This window comes from Hippoglossus stenolepis, chromosome 8 (assembly GCF_022539355.2).
Source record: "Hippoglossus stenolepis isolate QCI-W04-F060 chromosome 8, HSTE1.2, whole genome shotgun sequence".
Taxonomy (NCBI): domain Eukaryota; kingdom Metazoa; phylum Chordata; class Actinopteri; order Pleuronectiformes; family Pleuronectidae; genus Hippoglossus; species Hippoglossus stenolepis.
This window is the reverse complement of record NC_061490.1, coordinates 4,132,632-4,154,680: the sequence shown is the minus strand read 5'-3', so window position 1 is coordinate 4,154,680 and position 22,049 is coordinate 4,132,632. Positions and strand designations below refer to the sequence as shown.

Genomic DNA, 22,049 nt, shown 5'->3' with positions numbered 1-22,049 from the left:
ACTAGCTTCAAATGTTTGAGGAACTTTGCTAACACGACATAGGCTATAATTCTGTCTACCTTTTGTTTTCTGCTCTCGTTCTAGTTTTGTGATGGCATTAAGCAAACACAAACACACACACACACTCTCATACTCCTACAGACCTGCACTCATGTGCTTTTGCTTGCTCACACACAGTTTTAATAGCAGTCCAGTCACTACAGAGGATGTGCAACAGTAGCTGCTTAACATACATTTACCAGTAAAATGATTTTAAAAAAGCCTTGAATCATAATGCAACATATGCATATCTATATATATGCTCTTCTTTTGGACACACACATGGAAACACACACTGTCAGTAGGACAGTGTAGATCTGCACTTACCAGGATTAAGCAAGGCAAATGGTGCCAAAACAATGACAATATGAAGTAACTGATGCTGTTTAAAAATTCAAAGGCCTCTATTGAACAGACATTGTGGCACACACATCACTGGGCCACAGATCCCTGCAGCCCACTAGTCTGGCTGCTGGCTGCTCTCATGCACATGCATACTCTCTCTCACTTCCCTCCTACAGCAACACATTGGAGCGCTACACATCCATGCAAATGTAACCGACAGTTACATCGGTAGAGGAGATCATACTTAAAAAAACCTGCAACTGCACATTTGGCCACCGACACATATAATGTGACACAGAGAGACAAACACATACACACAGAGGAGCATACAATCACCTAACTGCAGCCCTCCCTTCACACCCCCACGCACACACACACACACACACACACACACACACACACACACACACACAGTCACTTGTCGAGTGACTAATATCTTTGCAAGGTCAAACCTGACAAGGAATTCCAATGAGATTAAGTGTCATCAGTGCGGCTTTAGCCCTTTTCTGCTCATTGTTCTTGGAAATGTCATTAGAGCCACAGATGACCACGGCCTTGGAGCAGTAAAATCTCATCCCTTCCTGTGTGGTGGGCCAAGTTGATATGATGCAGGGCCCCCGATCCAAACATCAAAATATAACAACCTACTTATGTTTCTGTATCTATATCTATATATCCATATCCATATCAAGGATAGTTAGGCAGGTATGTTGCGCTTCAAATGTTCTATAGGTTTTATTCAATGTCAGATATCTGTATTTTATTTGATCTGTCAAATATGTAAATTATTAATTTAATTCAATACATTATTATATTTATTACATTCATGACTTTATCTGCTGTGTATTGAGCGGCTCATCTTTTATTCAGGAATTGCTAAAGCTATCAGTTTCACTTGGAGTTTTATGGCTCCAGTAAAATCTTCATTTTGGAAAACAAAATGAATAAGCTAAATTTGATTGTCCTGTAGTTACAGTAAACATTCTGATTTCAATGCTGTACATACAGTACACATCTCCATTTATTTCCCTTTTTGCGGCAGTGTTTTCAGTCTGGCAGAGGATCTGAACAAGTTGTGTTTGTCGACTCCACCAGCAAAGCACCAGCCTTGTCGCTGTGTCAGCCAACATTTGGTGTGCTGCCGCTCACAATGAATTTGACACATAGTCCTTTGGTGGCAGCAATGAGCATTTTGTCATCTCCTCTCGAGTGCCAACTCGATGTCCAATTACACCCGAGCTACTAATTTAATTACAGTAGCAGAAGAAATGGGTTGATTCAATTCATTTCAATTAGGCCTGATTGGACCAGTCAGATCAAATTTCACTCATCTCAGGTACAAGCCGCCTGTCACTTTTTATCTCAGCCCGCCTCATCTGGAGCCAGATAAGCAGGTCGTCATATGATAACTGAGAATGTATGGTTGAGCTCACTGATGTAAAAACAGTCTGCGGATCAGATGGATTCAAACGCCTCCATGATCCCTGACTGTGTGATAACCGTGAGAGGAAAACACACATTTTCAGGGCAGGATCACAGCCAGTTCCCACTTAGTAGAGTCCCAACTACAATAGTCATTATTTATGCATGATGTCCACTATTATCAATCTGTGTGTGTGTGTGTGTGTGTGTGTGTGTGTGTGTGTGTGTGTGTGTGTGTGTGTGTGTGTGTGTGTGTGTGTGTGTGTGTGTGTGTGTGTGTGTGTGTGTGTGTGTGCCCAACTAATGGATGTGTAGTGTGGAGCGAAGTTAGAACACATGTAAAAAGAACATGAAAACACTGTCACAGCATGTCATTCAGACAAGCAGCTGCTAGTTTGACTCAGTGTTTAGGATTACACACATTTAGAGTGACACACACAGACCAGACCTTACTGACAACACCCACAACAAGTAGACAGATTCTAACCTCAGTCTATAACTCTTTAGATATTATTTTACTTCTGAAAGGAGAATTCTTCTTCTATCAAATATGCAAAATCACGAGAAGAATGAAGCCTATAAAAGAAAATCATAATAATAGACCAAAACAAAATAATAAGGAGGAAATGTGATCGATCTAAACTCAAAACTTCACAACTCCTAAATGACACAAGTATCGTATGCCTCCTAAATCTGGATGAAACTGTTAATAAGAACGACTATGACACAGGATAATCCCTCACAGTCACTGATAGAATACAAATACATATTAATGACATATCATAATATTTAATACCACGGCAGAAAAATAGCACATGCCTTCATTGAAATCTCAATTATTGCAAATACCATTGTGGTGCTACAACCAATGTTTAAATAATCCAAGTTCTATGTGACGTTTATTATTATTACATATGTCACTGAAAACTCAAACAATTGGCCTGTGGTTTATAAGTCTCACATGAAAAAATGATATGGATTTAAAAATAACTGCGTGGACATTAAAAAGTACCACACAGCGCATGGCTGTGGAATTACAGAGCCACACGCAGGAGATAAAACAATGTAAATAAGCGCAAAAACGCACATTTGACTCGTGCCTGCGTCCTTACAGGAACATGTTAGTATCATTACGGTTAATCTTCACCTCGACTGTCTTCCAATAGCAGAAATAAAAAAAAAAGTTACATCTCGTCTCTGATTGGTGCAGATGAAATCCTCACAAGTGTGCCATAGGCTGCTACAGTAGCCTGCGGTGTCTCTGTGTGTGTGTGTAAATGCGTCTTGGCACCAGTTGCGGCGGCGCAAAGACGTCTGATTGGACACTGACGCTACGGACGCAATATATCAGACTGCGCTACAGTTCGGCCGGTCTAATCACATGGCTCACTGTCAACACAACACAACATGCACGTGAATGCACTCGATCATCAAGATATCCAATGCGTAACCTTACGGCCGCCGCGCTTCTTTACGCGCAGCGAAAACTGATAGTCATAATAACGGTAACAATCGTACTGCGAGCGTCGTTTACCTCTTGGTGTCTTCCTCCCGGCCCGGCCTCCCCTCCTCCTCCGTGTCCCTCCGCAGCGGCGAGACACCGACTGAGAGCTGAGTGTGAGAGAGAGGAGCAGAGGAGTTCTTACAGCACGTCAGGATGCACAGAGGGCCAGTGTGGAAGCCAAGTAGCCCCTTTTTTCCTTACCTTGCCACACAGATCCAGAGGGGGTAAAATGGGTTAAAAAAAAAAAAAAGGTTGTTTGGGTGATTATACGTTTCTTCTCTCCCTCCTTTCCCACCCTCCCTCCCTCCCTCCTTCCTCCCCTCCTAACACCCTCGCCTCCTACACCGGCTGTGCTCTCCCCTCTCCTCTCTTGGTGAATAGAGTAGCCTCTGTGCATGGGGGCTCCGGCTCTGCAGCAAAATCAGCCCCCGTCCTCTCAGGTTAAAAGATACATCTGCAGGCGCATCCGGTAGCGGCTGTATCATAAAGCACACAATCCTTTCTCTCAATACTCCACCTCAATTATATTGGTGATATATGACATTTAGTTTGCCATATTAATAGTAATTGAATGATTCCATAGGTAGTGCACCTTAGATATGGAAATATATGTGATGGATGGGGGCAGAATTACAGGTTGAGTTTTACTTGAATCAGAAAGGAAAACTGTTATTTCGGTTGATCAAAAAAAATGAATTCACACTAAATTAATAATTGTCCCAGAAGTCAAAGCTCCCTGACAACCCTGAGTCTTCCTCTCTCATGTCTCCCACCTCCTGTGTGTGTGTGTGTGTGTGAGTGTGAGTGTGGTGTGAGTTGTGTGTGTGTGTGTGTGTGTGTGTGTGTGTGTGTGTGTGTGTGTGTGTGTGTGTGTCTGTGGTGTATACCGGATTAAATGGCACACCTCGTCTTAAATGGCACCTTGCCTCGTTTCCTCTCTCCTTTCATCATCAGCAAAATAAAGATTAGGCCTACAGAGAAGATTGTAAAGGCTCGCCGCCTTTAGAGGCGCACGGATCTTCATTCCTGCGCCTTTGTGATGATATTGATGATGATGATGGCCAAGTGGACAGTTTGATTTTTGTGTGGCGAGCTAGTTATAAAGAATCAATATTATATCAAGGGGGTAACTTTGGTGATAGAGGACTCCGGCCACTCCGGCTATTCATCATAAGTCTGTAGCAAGCAGATAGGTCAAAAGAAATTATATTGCTCTAAAGAGTGTGTCTCCTTATCTCCCAGTACCAGGGGAGTGGAGGACACGCCGATCGATACAGTAGCTGCCGTATACTCCTTGCAATTATCAATAGCTGATTTTGTCTTCCTGGGGGCTGCATCTATTAATACCAGATAATAACAGCCTTTTGGACATAACTTCTAAGGGGGATGATAGAGGGAGAGGGAGAAGAAGAGGAAGAGAAAGGGGGGGGTAAAAAGAAAGTTTGCGCACAGGACGACCTTGATGTCAACAGATTTGTCTCTCATATGAGGTGGACGCTGGGGAATAGACAAGTCAAACAGACAAGAGGGAGAGGGAGGGGGAGGGAGGGAGAGGAGGGAGCTTCCTCCCCCCAGTTGGAAAAAAAAGCCTTGGATCCATCAGTAAAAAATGCGATGTAGAAATAAATTAATCAGTTCCATGCGTTTGGTACAAACATAAAACCATGACATAATTTTTCAGCTTTATTTTTTTTCTCTCACATGGAGGTATAATATTACAACCAATATGAAAATATATATTTTACGATCACTCCTGATATTCGTAATAAAAGCACAGAGCTATCTTTACGTTGTCCCATAAATCATTTTGTATCACTAAAAACAAATATTATATTATTATAATATACGCACGTTCTCCCCTCGTATTATTTACATGGCTCTTGGCCTCGCACAACTTAATCCTCTCAGAAACCCCCCTCCCCTTTCCTCCAACCCCCACCATTGTGACCCCATGCATCTACACATTTTAATGCAAACAACAATGTCGCAAAGTAAAGGGTTAATGTGTTCATTCAGCGCGACAATGAGGTGCCAGCAGTGCGCAACGTCGTTTTCTCCTCTCGCCTCTCTGCGATTAGTAATAAAACAGTTTCACTAAGTATAAAAATTGAATTGCTTTTTGTAAAATGTTTTTGTATCGTCTTAAATAGACCATACTATCTTACCTATTTGTTTCATTATTTATCATTCACACTAAATCACCGGTATGTGAATATTAAATACATTTGTGGATGGCACCGTGCGTAAAATGTTCATACATTGGAAATAAAGTTAATGAAAAATGGGATGTTGTGGCGCAAAGTCTCCGGTGTGACCACAAAATGTCCACTCGCTTAACAAAAATATCAAATATCAAACCTCTGACATTGATATGACAGTGTGTCACTAACAGGCGGTGACTGCGCGGTGAGAGCCGTGAGATATTGTATGATGGGAGGTCAAATGTGGGTGCTCGCTGTGGGGTCTGAGGACGAGCCATTGAACAGTAACGTGGTGGTACATCCTAGCGGTGGCTGAAAGCAATGGGCTGAACCTCTGCTTGCGGGTTAACTCACACACACACACACACACACACACACGGCAGCGCAGTCCCTCTCTCACACACACACGCGGAGCGCCGAGAGACCGACACTGCTGTAGCAGCCTGTCAGAAGATAACTCCAAAACTTATTGGTCTCGCAAGTCGAGCAAAAGCAGGACACCGAGTGAAGCTTCGAGTTGGGGAAAAAAAAACAAGCGGCGTCCGCGTGTTTGGTCACCGAGTATCCAGAGAAGAAAAGCCACTTTTTTGGAGCGAGCGCACCGAGGCGAAGGCGCACGACCGGGAGCTAAAACCTGCACGGCGGAGGAGGAGGAGAGGGAGGAGGAGGAGGAGAACTTCATCGTGACAACGAGGCGCTTTTTCTCTTCTACGGGACAGATGAGTGTCTGATCACATTGACAGTCGTGTTGTCGCTGAGAGGAGGACTCTCTGCCAAACGTGGCACCGCTTTCTCGGAAGACGCGCGTCAAAGTTTGGAGAGCGGAGCTGCGCCATTAGAGAAGGAAAAAACCCGCCTAGTAACACTTTATTGTTACTGTCAAGAACTTTTCTCTTCGCACACTTTCTGTTTGTGTGTGTGTGTCCACACACCGAGTCAAACTGCGGCTATTTCCACGAAGAGGAAACTTGGAAAGCCCGAAACGTCCCAGAGACTGTAAACACCGCTTCTTATTGAGAAGGAGGTGCACACGACAAGAAAAAAAAAAAGTTACCAAGAGAGACCGTGCGCTGGAGAAGTGAGCCTGGATCTCGAGATAAACACAAGAAGACGCTTTCTGAACTCATAGAAGTTGGATGATAAAGGCCAGAGTGATGAAGACTAGAGAGACACTCGGTGAAGAAATCCTCAGCGCCTGAGAGTCGGTGCGCTCCGTGACAGGAGAGGGGGGCAACGTTCCCTGTTGGAGACCCCCCCTGTGCGCTGGCCATAACAAGAGATTTGGTGCGTTGTGTTGTTGGGGGGAGGCTGATAGTAAAGAGACGGATAAAGTCTGAGAGAGAAGCGGCTAATTGCTTAGTCCGTCCCTCATTACCATATCCAATGCGCGTCCGCTGGACTCCAGCCAATCCTCCCCACCTTCACACGGTGCCATTAATCGCGAGGCATTATTCACTATCATAATTATTATACCGACATGCGCAATCCAACGCACAGCAGCGGCGGCACCAGCAGCAGCAGCACAACCACCACCGGCTAATTTCACTTTTCCCCCTTCTCTCTCTCTCTCTCTCTCTCTCTCTTTGCTGTACCAGACTGTTTGCGAACTTTTTTTTATGAGTGTTGATTCATTCGCTCTTCGCTGATGTATCTGCAAAACGCAGAGACATCCCGGAGCGCAAAAGCAGCAGCATCAGGAGCATCAGGAGCGACGCCAGCACCGACGCCAGCAGCAGCAGCAGCAGGAGCAGCAGCAGCAGCAGCAGCATGTCCCGACGCAAGCAAGCCAAGCCGCAGCACCTCAAGTCGGAAGAGGACCCCGCGCTAGCAGGGGTGATCTCCGAGCACGGTGAGTGGATGTGGGTGTTCTGATCCCGGACAGCTCCCAGCTCTCCAACACACAACTTCTCCCTCCTCTCACACTGCTGCCGCCTCTTCTCCACTTTGATTTTAAACTCCCTCTTTGAGTTCAGGGCTTTGGATTCATTGGGACTGCTGCATCCATGAATACATAGATGCGATAATTTGCAATGAATCTATTGTGGTGCGATTTATAAGTTAAAAGCCCGAAGTGGACAAGGCAGTCCTCTGTGGAGAAGTGGGGACTTTTTTTATTCCCAGAAATGTGTGAGCCCAGGATATAACCTGGCGTGTCACACACACACAGCCTGCACCACATCACCGTCTACTACCTGACAGATGACTTTAAAGATTAAAGAAACTAAAGCCCATAATAATTTAACACGGTTTGCACTGACACTATTTCCACGATGTGCTGGAGGCCTTTTTCTAAGAGGCCTGTTTTCAAACAGAATTGATTTGATACTTTAATATGATCTGTGAAATATCGGAGCTGTGTTCTTTTTAAAATCTCGACTTTGTGTGTTCGTGCGCGCGAGATAATACACGCGCGCACACGTGCACACCCTCACACACAAAATTTGATCAATTAGAAAATATTTGACTTTCTCTCTGTATTTAAAAATATTATTTTGAAAAATATTATTTTTAAATAACTATAGTAGCTGATGTATAATTATTTTTATTACAGAAATAATTTCAATCAATTTTTATTTCTTATTAAATTTTTTTAATTATGAAGCTTTTTTATTGGTGGCTTTTTGTCCCTCAGCGCCTGTCTGGGAGCAAAAATGCGAATTTCTGTTGCAGGTCGAAGCCTTGTTTTGTTATGGAAATAGTTTCTTTTTTTCGTACCCCCCCCCCCCTCACATAAATTTAGCACACTTGATTTGTTCCCTTTTGCTCACAATGTTGACACGACCGCTTGACAGAGCTCGTCCTCGCCATGTGGAGAAATAAAAGGGCTCATTCATCTTTTATTCTCCACTCTGCTTTTTTGTCCGCGATTAAACGATCATCACAGAGCTGAAGTCAAACCTGAAGCAAGAAGCTGAGATGCTGCACGAATTATAGAACTAACTGTCGCTAAATTGTGTTCCATATACGTTTTAGTGCTAAAATCACATTGCATGTTGAATTCATTAATTGCACATTTCTGCTTTGATTTTATAAAATGTGGGAGAATCTTGTTTTACAAGTGGAGTTATGAGAATTTTATGTAATTGAATTAGACAATAATTTACATTATAAATCCGATTTTTTTGTTTTTTCAATTTCTCACTATAAGAATCAGTGTTTCTCACCGCCATTGTTTATACCTTCCTTGCCTGGCCCATGTTACACACACACACACACACACACACACACACACACACACACACACACACACACACACACACACACACACACACACACACACACACACACACACTTTGCAGAGCTTCTTTAGAATAGAAATGCCTGATGTAATCTCCTGGGAGCAGTTCTCTTTGCATGGAGGAAATGTTTGGTGCGAGGTTGGAATCACACGTTTGCAGCACCGTGGATTTTCTGTCATTTGTGGGCAGTTCACTGTCGAACACAAACATCGTCTGTGTGCTCCTCCGTTGAGACAACCCCTCTCAGATTTTGGTCGGAGATACCAAACATCCATCAGGTTGCTCTCCTGTAGGATCGTGGAATGAAATGTAAACTTCCTTTCTGCTGTTGTGAAATCTGAGATCGTGGATGATTTAAGTAGAATTTAATTTAAAAATCACAATTACATTTTTTTAAGAGAGAGAGTGCATTGAAGGCTGGTCTAACATTATGTGAAATTAGTGTTGAAGAAAATCTATCCTGGATTCGTCTATGGATACAAGAAAGTGCATCTTTAGTTTTAGAGTAAAATCATGCCCACACTGACTTCTTGGTGACCTATTGTATCCATGTCATTGTGTGTAAGACTGGAAGTGGCCGTGGAATGTTTTTGCCAGCCCTCGCTGGAGCACTATACTGGCTTGCTTGTTTTCAGGACAGACATCGCAGTGAAACAATCCCAAGTCTTTGGCCGTGCACACTGAGCCCATACACACTTAAACAAACCTAATAATACCATGTCTCATCCAAAGCAACCTTGCACGATGAACGACAGATGTCACACTGCTAGTGTATCATCGCAGCATGATCAGATTCTTCGCTGCCCATGTTGCCGTGGTGCAGCTCGTGGCGACACTATCGATCGTTGGCCTTGACGTATCGTTGCATATAATGTCAAAGGAATTCAGAAGTTCCAGGCGTCAGTCGCTGCTTGATTTAGACTTAAAATCTATCGGCTGTGTGCTGGGCAAGAGGTGAGGAGAAAGTCAAGCGTTCGGGTGACGTTCAAATTCGGCTCAAGGACACACAATCTGTCTGTAGCGCATTACACCAGCATAGCCACCGACTAGGAAAATATCCACAAGGTATGGTCTATCAGGAAGTTTGATATAAATGTCTTCTTGTGTGTTCAGGTTTTTTATTTCACAATTTTTCAGTGTGATCTGACCTCTTTTATCTGTGACTTTATCCTCGGATGTCCACTGCAGCTCAGTGAGCGGCTCTTTAATGTGCTGCATCCAGGAAAACATGAAAAACTAAAATCAAGTGCCAACAAGCCCTTGTCTGACATACCATCTCCCCCTCAGGCCTTCCGGACACTTGCCCCCCTGGGGGCAGGGGGGGTTGTGTGCGTGTGTGTCTGTGTGTGTGTTAGGATGAGGAAAGCAGGGGGAGGGTGGGAAGGGGGTGTCTGCTTAGGAGTGCTTTTATAAAGCTTGCTGACTTAACCTTTGTCTAGGCCCGGCCAGCCAGGTCCTGCCGCTTGGTGTCAACCACCTTGTACAGTTGGAACATGTGTGTGCCGGTGACCTTGGCAGCACAGCTTACTCGTGTCCTAGAAAGAGTGAACAACGACGGGCTTTTTAATCTCACCACCGCTTCCTCTGCATCTAGTGTCTTTGACTGTGTGCATGGAGAATGTATAGAGGGGGCGGTGGCGTGCATATTACACATAAACACTCCTGTGCTTGTTCCTACTGGGGGGCATTTACCAAAGACAAATTCTCCAAGCTAAGGACCGAAATGTACACGATCAAATCCTTCCGATAAAAGTAGCCTACATTTTCTAAATATTACTGAACTGCAAAAATTTGATTAAACGCCTCAGGAAAGACACGTAGGTCATGCTTTCACTGACCGATTACAAATGTATTTACAGTTTTTATTTATCGGGGTTTCATTCACAGATACGGCAGAATCTTTATTGAGTTTTCAAACTATCCACTTTTTCTACCAGATGTTCCAGCAGGAATAAGGAATGAATGATCATATATTTAAAAAATCCTCCCTGACAGTGACAACACGGTTTGTTGCCTACTTCCCCTGCAGTGGGGCTTTGTTTGGCTTTTGTTTTAATCCCCTCTCACCAATGGGTGCAGGCCTGTGGACCACCCACACAGTTGTGCCAGAGAAGACACCGAAATATGACTGCGTCTTAATTACTACTCAGCACAGAAAACACACATGAACAAGCAAGGTCCTGATAGAGAGGAAGGCCTAGACGGGAGACTTATTTAATTTTAGCCCAAACAGCAGACTGTGGGGGATTTAAGAGGAAGCTAAAAAGCCATTAAGTGAAGAGGTACGTTTGGTTCTTGTTGGGTTTTCCTACGATGGTTTTGGCTCCGCTTGTTTTGACGATTGTAGCGACAACTTGGTCGGGAAGCAGGATCGTGGACAGACAGCTGAGATCTGTCCATCTCTGTACAATTGCAGGTGTAAAAAAGTGAGATACATTTTTTGCATTATTTTTAAAAATTAGAATCTAACCATATTCATTTTATATACAGTGAACCAAGGATCGCCGTGTGAAAAAAAGAACATCATTTATTAATTATCTCCTATGGCCTGCTGAAGACGAGTGTCCACTAAAGCCTAATGTCTCCTCCTCCTCCCGAGCCCTCCTGTAAATCCGTAGCGAGAGAGCCATCTTGACGAGTGACACAGTTATCTGGACAGCGTGCCGTCACTGAATACTGTATCGCAAATGCTTACACAAACAAATCGTTAATGTTTTGGCTGCTCCACATCTGCAGGCAATGACAAAGGCCTCTCTGTTGGTGCAGATATGACTGTACCATTCTGCAGTGGGGCTGACCAGGCCGATGACACACACACACACACACACACACACACACACACACACACACACACGCTTGCACACACAGAGCGGGTGTGAGGATACATTGGATCATTCGAGGGGGTATTTTATGTGTCGACGGCCACAGAGGCAACAGTCCAGGGAGTGTGGAACAGCACAAACAACAGAAAACATCTTTTTTCATTCATTTAAAAATACATGTAAATAATGAAAGTGGCATGAATGTAATGTTTTAACTATGTCACATAGTTATTGATTTATTCATTTAAAACATCTCTGTCCTTACTGATCCTTTGCTGACGGAAAAAAAATACAAAATGAAAATACAGCAAAGGCGACATAATATATGATTAAAACATCTTCATTATTTAACTTTGGAGGAGGATTCACTTAAATAATTCCTGGAGATCAGATTAGTGGAGGTACGATATAAAAAAAAACAATGGAAAAAAAACCTAATTGGGCCAAGAATTCCAGCATTGCTGAACCCAGCAGGCCTCCTTTTGTGCCCCCACCCCCTCTCCCAACCTGGGCTGGACCTACAGTGATGCATCGCTCTGTGAGGGTCCCAAGCCATCCTCACATGCTTGAGAAGAATGCATGTAAAAGGAGCAGAAGGGGGGGGGGGCGGTTCCAGGAGGGCTGTGAGTGAAGGCTCTTATAGCACCTTGCTTTATGTGAATGACATTTGAAACATCATATATTGACTAAGACGTTTTAAGCTGCAACATGTTAAAACGAGGGATATAATACACTTGAATTGACCATTTTCTAAAATGAGGTAGCAATGACTTGACCTTAACGTATAGTAAATGTTACCAGTGTCATTGTCTGCGTGTGTGTTCATTAAGTGAATCTGGAAATTGTTAAGAATGGGAGAATCAGTAATTGCCTAATGCTTCGCTCAATGCCCGCCTCTGTGGCTTTCACAGAATCGGTGGAAAGCATGAATACCTCATCTGATATAATATGTCAGATTAGCGGTTTCAGTTAGCATGCCAGAGATTGCTGAGTGAGATAGCGGACACACAGATTCAACGTCTACAATCCCCCTATTGAGTGCGTGCAGCTTAATATTTGCATCTGAGTAAATGAAGACTCTTAAAAGCATGAAAAACGGATGGGATGTTTTTTTTCTCCTTCTCTTATGCTATAGGAAAATCAATACAACACACACACAAACATGTTTAGCACACACTTACAGTCTTACAATTGTAATAAAATAACCATACCGTTGATGAATTGTAACCATATTCACACTGACAGAAACTAAAGCAATTCCCAGGTCTTATTAATTATGTTAAATCTTTTTGAAAGTGTATACTTTAAAATAAGCCTCTATTATATATCTATTAAACAAAATGTTCTTTCTACAATTTTTTTTTAAACTTAAAAAAGGTAATTTAAAAACAAAGAGGTTTGGAGTGTTAGAAAAAATAGCAATTAAGATTTTTTTATGTCTGGAAAATATAGATCTTCACGTGGATAATTAACCAAGATGTAGGCTTCTGAAAACACACACACACAAACACACACACACATATAAACACTTTGTAAGTATTATCCATTGTGTGTATGTGTGTATATGTGACACATTTTTTAGGTGTGAATCTCTTTAGAAAGGCCCATAAAGTGTGTATGTTCTTTGTCTGTCTACAAATGTGTGAGAAAACGTGTTGATGTGTGCCCGTTGGTGTGTGTGTGTGTGTCTGTGTGTGTGTGTGCAGGTCAGTGGCATACAAAGGCCCCCACTTGTAATTGTATGAATGAATAAAAGAGATTGACAGTAATACCATTCTAATAACTAATCAGCTCAACACAATGCCTACTCATTTGTGTTGACCTTTCAACCCTCAATTATGGAAATGAGTCCTGCTGTCCGCTGCCGGGCTAAGGAGATTTCCAGCCTGCTGTCACATGTCACTGATGTTTTCACTCACTTTCTCCTTCTTACTTGTCGATTTTTTTGCTGTGCACACAAGCATTTTTTAGTGATGGTTTATTATAGAAACTTGGAAAATTATAATTTTTTCCTTGCTGGGATTTTTGAGTTTGCACTTGTGTGGTGGCAAAGTAAAGGGAGAGGCGTTATTAATATTGCAAAATAAATGTGCACATCACAAATTGAAATTGTGCAGGATTTTACATTTTATTTTAATTGAATTGCTTAACCTGTGTTCTCAATTTATCTTGGCAATACATGATTAAGTAAAAAAATATCTTGTTCTGTCAGCCCTGCCCCCAGAGAGGATGAGAACACGGAGCCCGTCCAAAGCCTCTCTGTTGATAATTAATGAATTTACAGACACCAGACCCTGATAGCTCATGCCCCCTTCGGAGGAGTGATGAATTTCTTTACTAATGAGTCACGGTAATTGCCGCAAATGCTTCATGTCTGCTTCACCATGGCTCGCTCCTTTTTAACCTTTGAAATGAGCGCAGGCACTGTATGAATCTCATGGTTACTCACTCACACAGCACAGTAAGGCCTTTAACGTGAGGTAAACCTGAAGTGTTTCAAGTAAAGCCTGCACGCCTGCCTGTAGTTAAATTTACATTCAAGTAAATTACCTCTCAACTTTATTTATCTGTGTGTGTTTGTGCTTTTGGGCCATGCAATCACATACATACTGTACAAAAGATTTATACATTTTCATATCTTTTAGTAGCTATTGGCCCTTTTTTAACAGTTACACACTCGCCTCAGAATTATTAACTCAACCTTGTTTAATGGCAGCTTTATTTTAGTGACAATCATTTCATGAAAGAAATCACTTTTATTCGCAGTAAAAGCCCATGAAAAGGTGTGAAGATTTTTTGTTATAGTGTAAAGTGTATATAAAATAGTTTGATTTGTGGTTGTACGTTCTGTCTTTGAGTGTAAACTGAACAGGAGACTGAAATACAGTCCATGCAGGATGCTGTGGCGGTGATTGAGCACACTTCCTACTCGTAATGAACGACACACACACCCACACCGGGCTCGGACACAAAAAATAAACACACAAGGGAGGCCATTTTTACATGGTTTGGATCAGGTGTGAATTACGTCCACGTTCGGCGCTTGCGTCTGCTTGTTTGACTCACTGATGGTTGCGTGAGGAAAAGGAAGTGGCTTCTTACCACTGTGATTAAACATGTGTAACTAATCAGAGACTTTGCTGCCATGGCACTAGCATGTAATTTGGGAGAGGGGGAGAGAGAGAGAGAGAGAGCAAGGGTAGAGAGAGATGGAGAATAACACTGAATGTCTTGACTGACCAAGAATATATTTCATTTTAAAACATTTCAAAAACATTTAAAAGTGGTCAAAACTTTAAATCATCGTATTAGTTGCACAAAATTTGAATGGTTCAATTGAACTATTCACTTATTCACTCCTTTTCACCGTGCAGGCCGCTTGCTTAGAGTCAGGGCTAAAGTATTACCTTTGCAATGCTAAATGAAAAGGCTGAGGCGTTTGAAATTCAGGTGGAAATGACTGGTCTTGATAGCAGAGGGGAATCCTAATGGGGCCATCAAAGTCCTGATTTGTACCCAACAGATGAGGCAGCTGTGAATTGTATGAAATATTGGAAATCAATAGGTTCTATGGAATTTCATTAAGCGGCAGTATCCACAATTGATAGGCCCTCATAATTTGATGGATTGCACAAAGAATATTATTAGCTGGCTCTATGGAGAGGGTGCAAATTCACAAAACTGGGTCTGGAGGATTGGTGAACTAGGGCAATTTGTTCAGAGTAAAAAAATAAAAAGATTATTGATTGTGGTTATGTTAAAAGAGAGAGGGAAAAAAATCAAAGGTTAAATCTGTGCAGCAGTGCAGTACAAAATATGTGTGGATTCCTTATTGATTATTTATTCATTAATTTTCCTTTTTTTGCTTCCCTCTCCCTCTTTTCCTATCCACTCCCCTGAACCCCTCCACTCCTGTAGCCCGAGGTGATGTGCTGGAGGATGCCGACAGCGGGAATGAGAGCCGCAGCGGCAGTGAGGAGACCCATGTATGTGAGAAGTGTTGCGCTGAGTTCTTCAAGTGGTCAGACTTCTGTGAACATTTAAAGAGCTGCACCAAGAACCCCCTGGTGCTCATAGTGAATGACAATGAGGACACACCAATCCCCTCCCAGGAGTACCCTACAGAGCCCTCCCCTGTACCCAGCTGCCCTAGTGAGCAGGCTGACAGCGAGGACCCCAGGGAGGGCAACCACAGTCCTGCTGGTGAGGGGGATGATGTCCCAGAGACAGCAACCTTAAATGGGGTTAATGTCCTAGAAAAGGAGGATGAGCAGATGGAGTTGGAGCTTTCTCCTGAAAAAATTATGGATACTGAAGAGAGAGATTTGACATCCCCTGAGCCAGATGCCACCCTACCTCAGCTCAACGATGTCGTCCCCTCCACTGTTACAAACTATGCCATGCCAAGCACCAATGTTACCTTGGAGACTCTTCATGGCACCCGGGTTGCAGTGGCCCAATTTTCACAAAGTGTAAGGGCAGCAGCAGGCACTGGGGTCTCCACCATGGCTATCCCCATGATCCTGGACCAGCTGATGGCCCTCCAACAGCAGCAGATACACCAGCTGCAGCTGATAGAGCAAATACGCAGTCAGGTGGCTCTGATGAACAGACAGTCTGCCTCACAGCCCGCTCTCAATCACCATCACAGCAATGCTGCTGGAAACCAGGGGCCTTTATCCTCTTGTGTCCCCCCTGTCGCTAGTCAACTTCAACTACACAACTTCATCACCCCTCCTGTCCATCAGCTGCCTGTTAGGTTGCCAGCCACTCTCAATGGTCAAGGGTCTTCACCCTTGACCTCAGCAATAGATGGGCCTCTCTCTCAGACACCACATAGTGGCAGTCAGCAGTCTAACTCTTCAATCCCTAACACATCCTCAAATAATTCAGCATATCCCCAGCCCAGTGGCACTGGTTTGTCATCTCTAATTTCCTCCTGCTCATCCTCCATCGCAAACAACAATATTAGCACTAGCAGTAGTCTAACAGGAGGTGGTGGCATTAGCAGCAGCTCAGCTCTTTCCAGGAACTCCACCAGCCCTCCCTCACTCAGCCACAGTAGCCTCATGAGCTCGGCCTCCAATCTACCACTGATACCTCACAGCTCATCCAGCAGTGTTATCTTCCCCAACCCCCTGGCCAGCATAGCAGCCACAGCCAATGCGCTTGACCCCCTCGCTGCTCTGATGAAGCACCGCAAGGGGAAGCCTCCAAATGTGTCTGTGTTTGACACTAAGCCCAGCTCTGAGGACCCCTTCTTCAAGCATAAGTGTCGGTTCTGCGCCAAGGTGTTTGGCAGTGACAGCGCCCTACAGATCCACCTGCGTTCCCACACTGGAGAGAGGCCCTTCAAGTGCAACATATGTGGCAACCGTTTCTCCACCAAGGGGAATCTGAAAGTCCACTTCCAGAGGCACAAAGAGAAATACCCACATATTCAGATGAACCCCTACCCTGTGCCAGAGTATCTGGACAATGTACCCACAAGCTCAGGCATCCCATATGGCATGTCTTTGCCCCCAGAAAAACCTGTAACCACATGGCTAGACAGCAAACCTGTCCTCTCTACTTGTCCCACCTCAGTCGGACTCCAGTTGCCTCCCACACTGCCGAGTATGATGGGAGGTTTTAGTGAATGTCTGAGCCTCACTCCACTCAACAGGTCCCCTCAGAGGCCATCTCCACCCTCAAGCGAGTGTGCATCTTTGTCCCCTAATATCATCACTGACTCTGGCATGACCACTACTTCACCCTCCCCAAAACCCAGCATAGGGAGTGATGCACCCCCTCTCTTGAAACCTGAAGGTGTTCTCTTGCCCCCAAGCTGCTCCTCTAGGCCAGGAGAGAACACCTCTACCACAACTTCAGTAACTCAAGTGGTTCTTTCTGCTACTGTCACTTCCACAACTTCATCCAACAGTGGCCAGATCACTGAACCAATCACTAGCCCAAACTCTGTTTCAAACTCTGTCTGCCACCCTGTCCTTCCCATGCTTTCAGACCAATTTAAGGCCAAGTTTCCTTTTGGCGGACTCCTAGACTCTATGCAAACCTCCGAGACATCGAAGTTACAGCAGCTTGTTGAAAATATTGACAAGAAGATGACTGACCCAAATCAGTGTGTCATCTGTCATCGTGTTTTGAGTTGCCAGAGTGCACTCAAGATGCACTACCGTATCCACACTGGTGAGAGGCCTTTCAAATGCAAGATTTGTGGGCGTGCATTCACCACCAAAGGAAATCTAAAAACACACTTTGGTGTCCATAGGTCCAAACCCCCACTTCGGGTTCAGCACTCCTGCCCTATATGTCAGAAAAAGTTCACCAATGCTGTCGTGCTACAGCAGCACATCCGTATGCACATGGGAGGACAAATCCCCAACACCCCGCTTCCTGAAAGCCTCCAGGATATGGAGACTGACCTCTCCTTTGACGAGAAGAGCTTAGATGCGATGAGTAGTTATGACGATGATCTTCTGGATGAAATGGAGCAGGCCATGGATGATGAAGTTGACTTGAGAGAGGGAGAAATGGACCCATCAAAACCGTATTCACCTGGGAGCTCCCCACCACCTTCCATCATCTCCAGCATTGCTGCAATGGAGAACCAGATGAAGATGATCGACTCCACTGCCAATATGAGCCGTTCGTTCAGTCTAAGGCCTACGCAGAACGGCAGCAGCTTTGGAGGAGAGACTGATTGTTTTACTACTGATTCCCTGTCTGCAGTGGGAGATGCTGAAGGTCAAAGCTTGGGGAGCCCTGCTTTGTCAGAGTCCTCTGGCTCAATGCAGCATTTGTCCCCAGCTCACAGCCACTTTGAGAGCCAGCGATCCAAGTCCCCAACTACACTCAACAATAATAACAACGGCAGTGCCATGACAGCAGAGGAGGGCCAGGAGAACAATACAGCAGGCTTGGCAACAGTGAAGTCAGAAAAATCAGAGACCCCATCTCCTCTTTCTGCTACTGAAGGCACCGGGGCCCTTGACCTGACTGCCACTCAACATGGCAGGCACTTTATCAAGGAGGAGAGCCACTTCAACATGCTGTTTCTAAATAGGGATCGAGGTATGTGTGTTCAAAATCTACTACAACTTAATGCATCATATCGAATTCAATTTCTTCACAGATTTTATGTGGTGGCTAAAATTGCAATATCTATCCAATTTAATCTTACACATAGATATACATGAGTGGAAAATGTGATTTGATAAGATATAACATATTCATAGGAGAGCGAGCAAATATTGCTGAAAATATTAGACACACACTTCTTAAAATAAATAAATAAACAAACACGTTTCTCAGTTTAATTAATGCAATAGGAGTTTACCCTGTGTATTCTAATATTTATTTCACTTCTCAATTTTCAGGGCTGAGCACTCCTAGTTTAGCCAGCACTGCATCAAACATGGTCAAAATGGAAATGAACGGACACGGGAAGACAGTGTCTCTGAGTGACAACTCTCACCTACCCATGAGCATCCAGGTTCCCGCTGCAGCACCACAGACCACCATGAGCCCCAGCATCAACCCCATGTTGGCTCCGCCGCCTCCCCGACGCACTCCTAAGCAGCACAACTGTCACTCGTGTGGGAAGAATTTTTCTTCAGCCAGTGCTCTGCAGATCCATGAGCGCACACACACTGGGGAGAAACCTTTCGCCTGCTCCATTTGTGGAAGGGCTTTCACCACCAAGGGCAACCTGAAGGTATGAGACAGTTTAATATAACATCCATAAGAATTTTATATGAATGGGGTCATTTTGGCTACAGACCTTTGGTTATCTGTGTGTCCCCCTGGCCCCTTGCCACCACTTTTTATCTCTCCTCACTGTTTACTCTATAAAGCAGAATTTTAACCAACATTAAAGTCAGTAAAGTAAACGTATGGTTACCTTGCATGGGTTAAATGTATCATGAAATTACAGTCACAAAACTTAATGGTTTTGATATTCTGCACATTTTCTGTTGATTTCCAACCATTTCTAAAGGTGTTCTAAGATATGTATGAATGTTTGCTTTTACATGACATTTTTGGATTTTTTCCCATCTATTCCCATCCATAAAAATGTTTGTTTGGACATAGTATTTTCCTTGGATGTGGTATTTCTGTCTTGCAATGACACTTTCTTGATGTTTCTTTTTATTTTCTTGCTAATTTTAGGTTCACATGGGAACACACATGTGGAACAACGCTCCAGCTCGAAGGGGTCGGCGACTGTCTGTAGAGAATCCCATGGCCCTGCTGGGCGGGGATGCCATGAAGTTCAGTGAGATGTTCCAGAAGGATCTGGCGGCCCGGGCCATGAATGTCGACCCGGGTTTTTGGAACCAGTACGCAGCCGCCATCACCAATGGGCTGGCCATGAAAAACAATGAGATCTCTGTGATCCAAAATGGGAGCATCACCCAGCTGCCCGTGAGCCTCGGCGGTACGGGCATGACTTCGTTGGGAGGCATGCATGGAGGAATGGACCGTGTTCACACGGGGGGCAGCCCTTCAATGGCAGGAATGGAGAAGGCTGGTCTGGAAGTTGGGGCTAACCGCCCCTTTTCAAGATTTATGGAGGAGAACAAAGAAATCGGGATCAATTAAAAACCTGTATTATTCCCAGGTAGGCATTTGGCAAAGACTAAGAGTCTGACGGCAAGGAAAGAAACTGCTGATCCAGTCTTAACTCATGTGTGTTATATTGTGTACAGATTAAATATTTTTTGTTTGGTTTTGGAAATACAGTATTTAGTATTGATTAGAGGTCTTTGCCTTTCACTCATTGCGTCCTCACTTGATATTTCGCCTATACGAAGAATACTTTGTTTCTCGTTTGAGAATATGTCGTCTTGCAAGATTTGCATGGTACTTATTGGTTTTTATTAGTATGTTTGACTGCTTTTATGAATTTCTTTGAAAACCAGGATCCTGCCTCATTAACAATGGGCAAGCATCTGATATGGACAGGACTAAAACTGAAAAGAACATGGGTTTGTTTAAAGACAGTTTTGCCTTTGCCTGGGACCCTTGTCATGGATAGACTGAAGAAAAGACTCAAGTATAGTGTTTCTGTGCTCGCCTGATGTTTTTTTTCTCATGAACTAGAAAACTTGAAAAAAATAATGTTTGAACTATTTCAATCTTTACATTTAGTCCCCCAGCATTGTCTTATAATATTGTCCTGTGTCTTTAGTATTTATGATATTGACAAAAAAGCGGGTATACAAAAATATATTTAATGGCCCAAGCATTTTATTGATCCATTTTTTTTCTAAACTGCAGGCTTCACTGGTGAATATCTCTTTCAATAAAGACAATATGTCGTCTTGAGTTGATCAACAGAGAAACATGGTAGGTTTTATTTGGATATCTGTTGAGACTATCTGTATCTGGTTACATGGTAAAGAGGCTAGAGATATCCGAAGCTGCTATGAACACAACCCTGCTTTTAACCTTTGTAAAAAGAAAAAAGAAGTGATCCTTTTGAAGAAATATCTATGTATAGAAATACAGACAAATCTAAAACAGGTATGCATATTTTGTATCACATAAAAATAGACATCATGAGTTGAGAGTATTTGTCATGTTTGTGAATGCACTTTTTAAAAACAAGACGTTTTGTCTGTGATTTACCGTTAACCTTTTGACTGAGCTATCTATCACGTGCTGTTTTCATTGTTTTCAGCGTACCACTCCTACAATTTGCAGAGTCGTTTCTCTGTTATTGCATCTGTGCGACTCGTCAGAGTGCAAAGTCATCACTCAATCAAAACCTTCTTAAATAAAAAAAGAGAACAGGTGTGTGTTTGAATTGTTTCCTTATCAGCACCATGTTAGTCTTTCTTTGTCACCCTTTTATTTCCATAACTCAAAATTGAAATACCAGATTAATACGTGATCATTTTCTTAATTATCATTCATATTTTTATTTAAATCTCTTCCAAACTCCTTTTCTAATGTATTTATTTTATTGTTATTTTGAAGCTGAAAAGATAAAAGCATGACAGGAGATTCAGCACCTTGCTTCAAATTGTCACATTGACTTTAGAAAAATCTAAAGTGAAATCAAGTAGCATTTTTATGTGAAGTATTTAAAAATCCTAATGCATTGAACAACTTTTGTATATATATATATATGACTATCAATACATAGGAATAATTTTCAAAAATAATTTAAAAATTATGTCTATAAAAATGAATTGATATGTGACCAAGAAATGTGCCTTCTCTTTTGGGACACATTGGTATTTTACAGTAAACACAGTTTACAGATATTTTACAGTGGCTTGGGTAAATAAAAGAAAATTAAAAGATGTGGATTTTTTTTCTTCAAATGTTGTTGCTCTGCATTGACTTCTTTTAATTGTATGAACTTACTTTGAATTGTGTGTGTGTGTGTGTGTGTGTGTTCTCAGTAGAGATCAATCACACACACATTTGCACACAATCACACACACTTACACACACATGCACACAT

At 43.0% G+C, this 22,049-nt stretch overlaps 1 protein-coding gene and 1 long non-coding RNA gene across 3 annotated transcripts in view; one reads left to right on the top strand and one right to left on the bottom strand.

The window, feature by feature from the left end:
- Positions 1-3,596, bottom strand: part of LOC118113973 — a 68,475-nt gene extending 64,879 nt beyond the window's left edge. For both annotated transcript variants that reach the window (XR_004697401.2, XR_004697400.1), the window contains exons 1-2: positions 3,512-3,596; positions 3,341-3,417 (exon numbers count right to left, since the gene is read on the bottom strand). This is a non-coding gene — a long non-coding RNA (uncharacterized LOC118113973). The remainder of the gene's footprint in view (positions 1-3,340; positions 3,418-3,511) is intronic.
- Positions 3,597-5,893: 2,297 nt separating this feature from the next.
- On the top strand, positions 5,894-21,371 carry sall3a (spalt-like transcription factor 3a). Its single transcript, XM_035164788.2, has 4 exons — positions 5,894-7,360; positions 15,491-18,646; positions 18,952-19,289; positions 19,745-21,371. Exons 1-4 carry the CDS (start codon positions 7,279-7,281, stop codon positions 20,174-20,176), a joined length of 4,008 nt encoding a protein of 1,335 aa, XP_035020679.2. The 5' UTR covers positions 5,894-7,278; the 3' UTR covers positions 20,177-21,371.
- Positions 21,372-22,049: the final 678 nt, after the last annotated feature.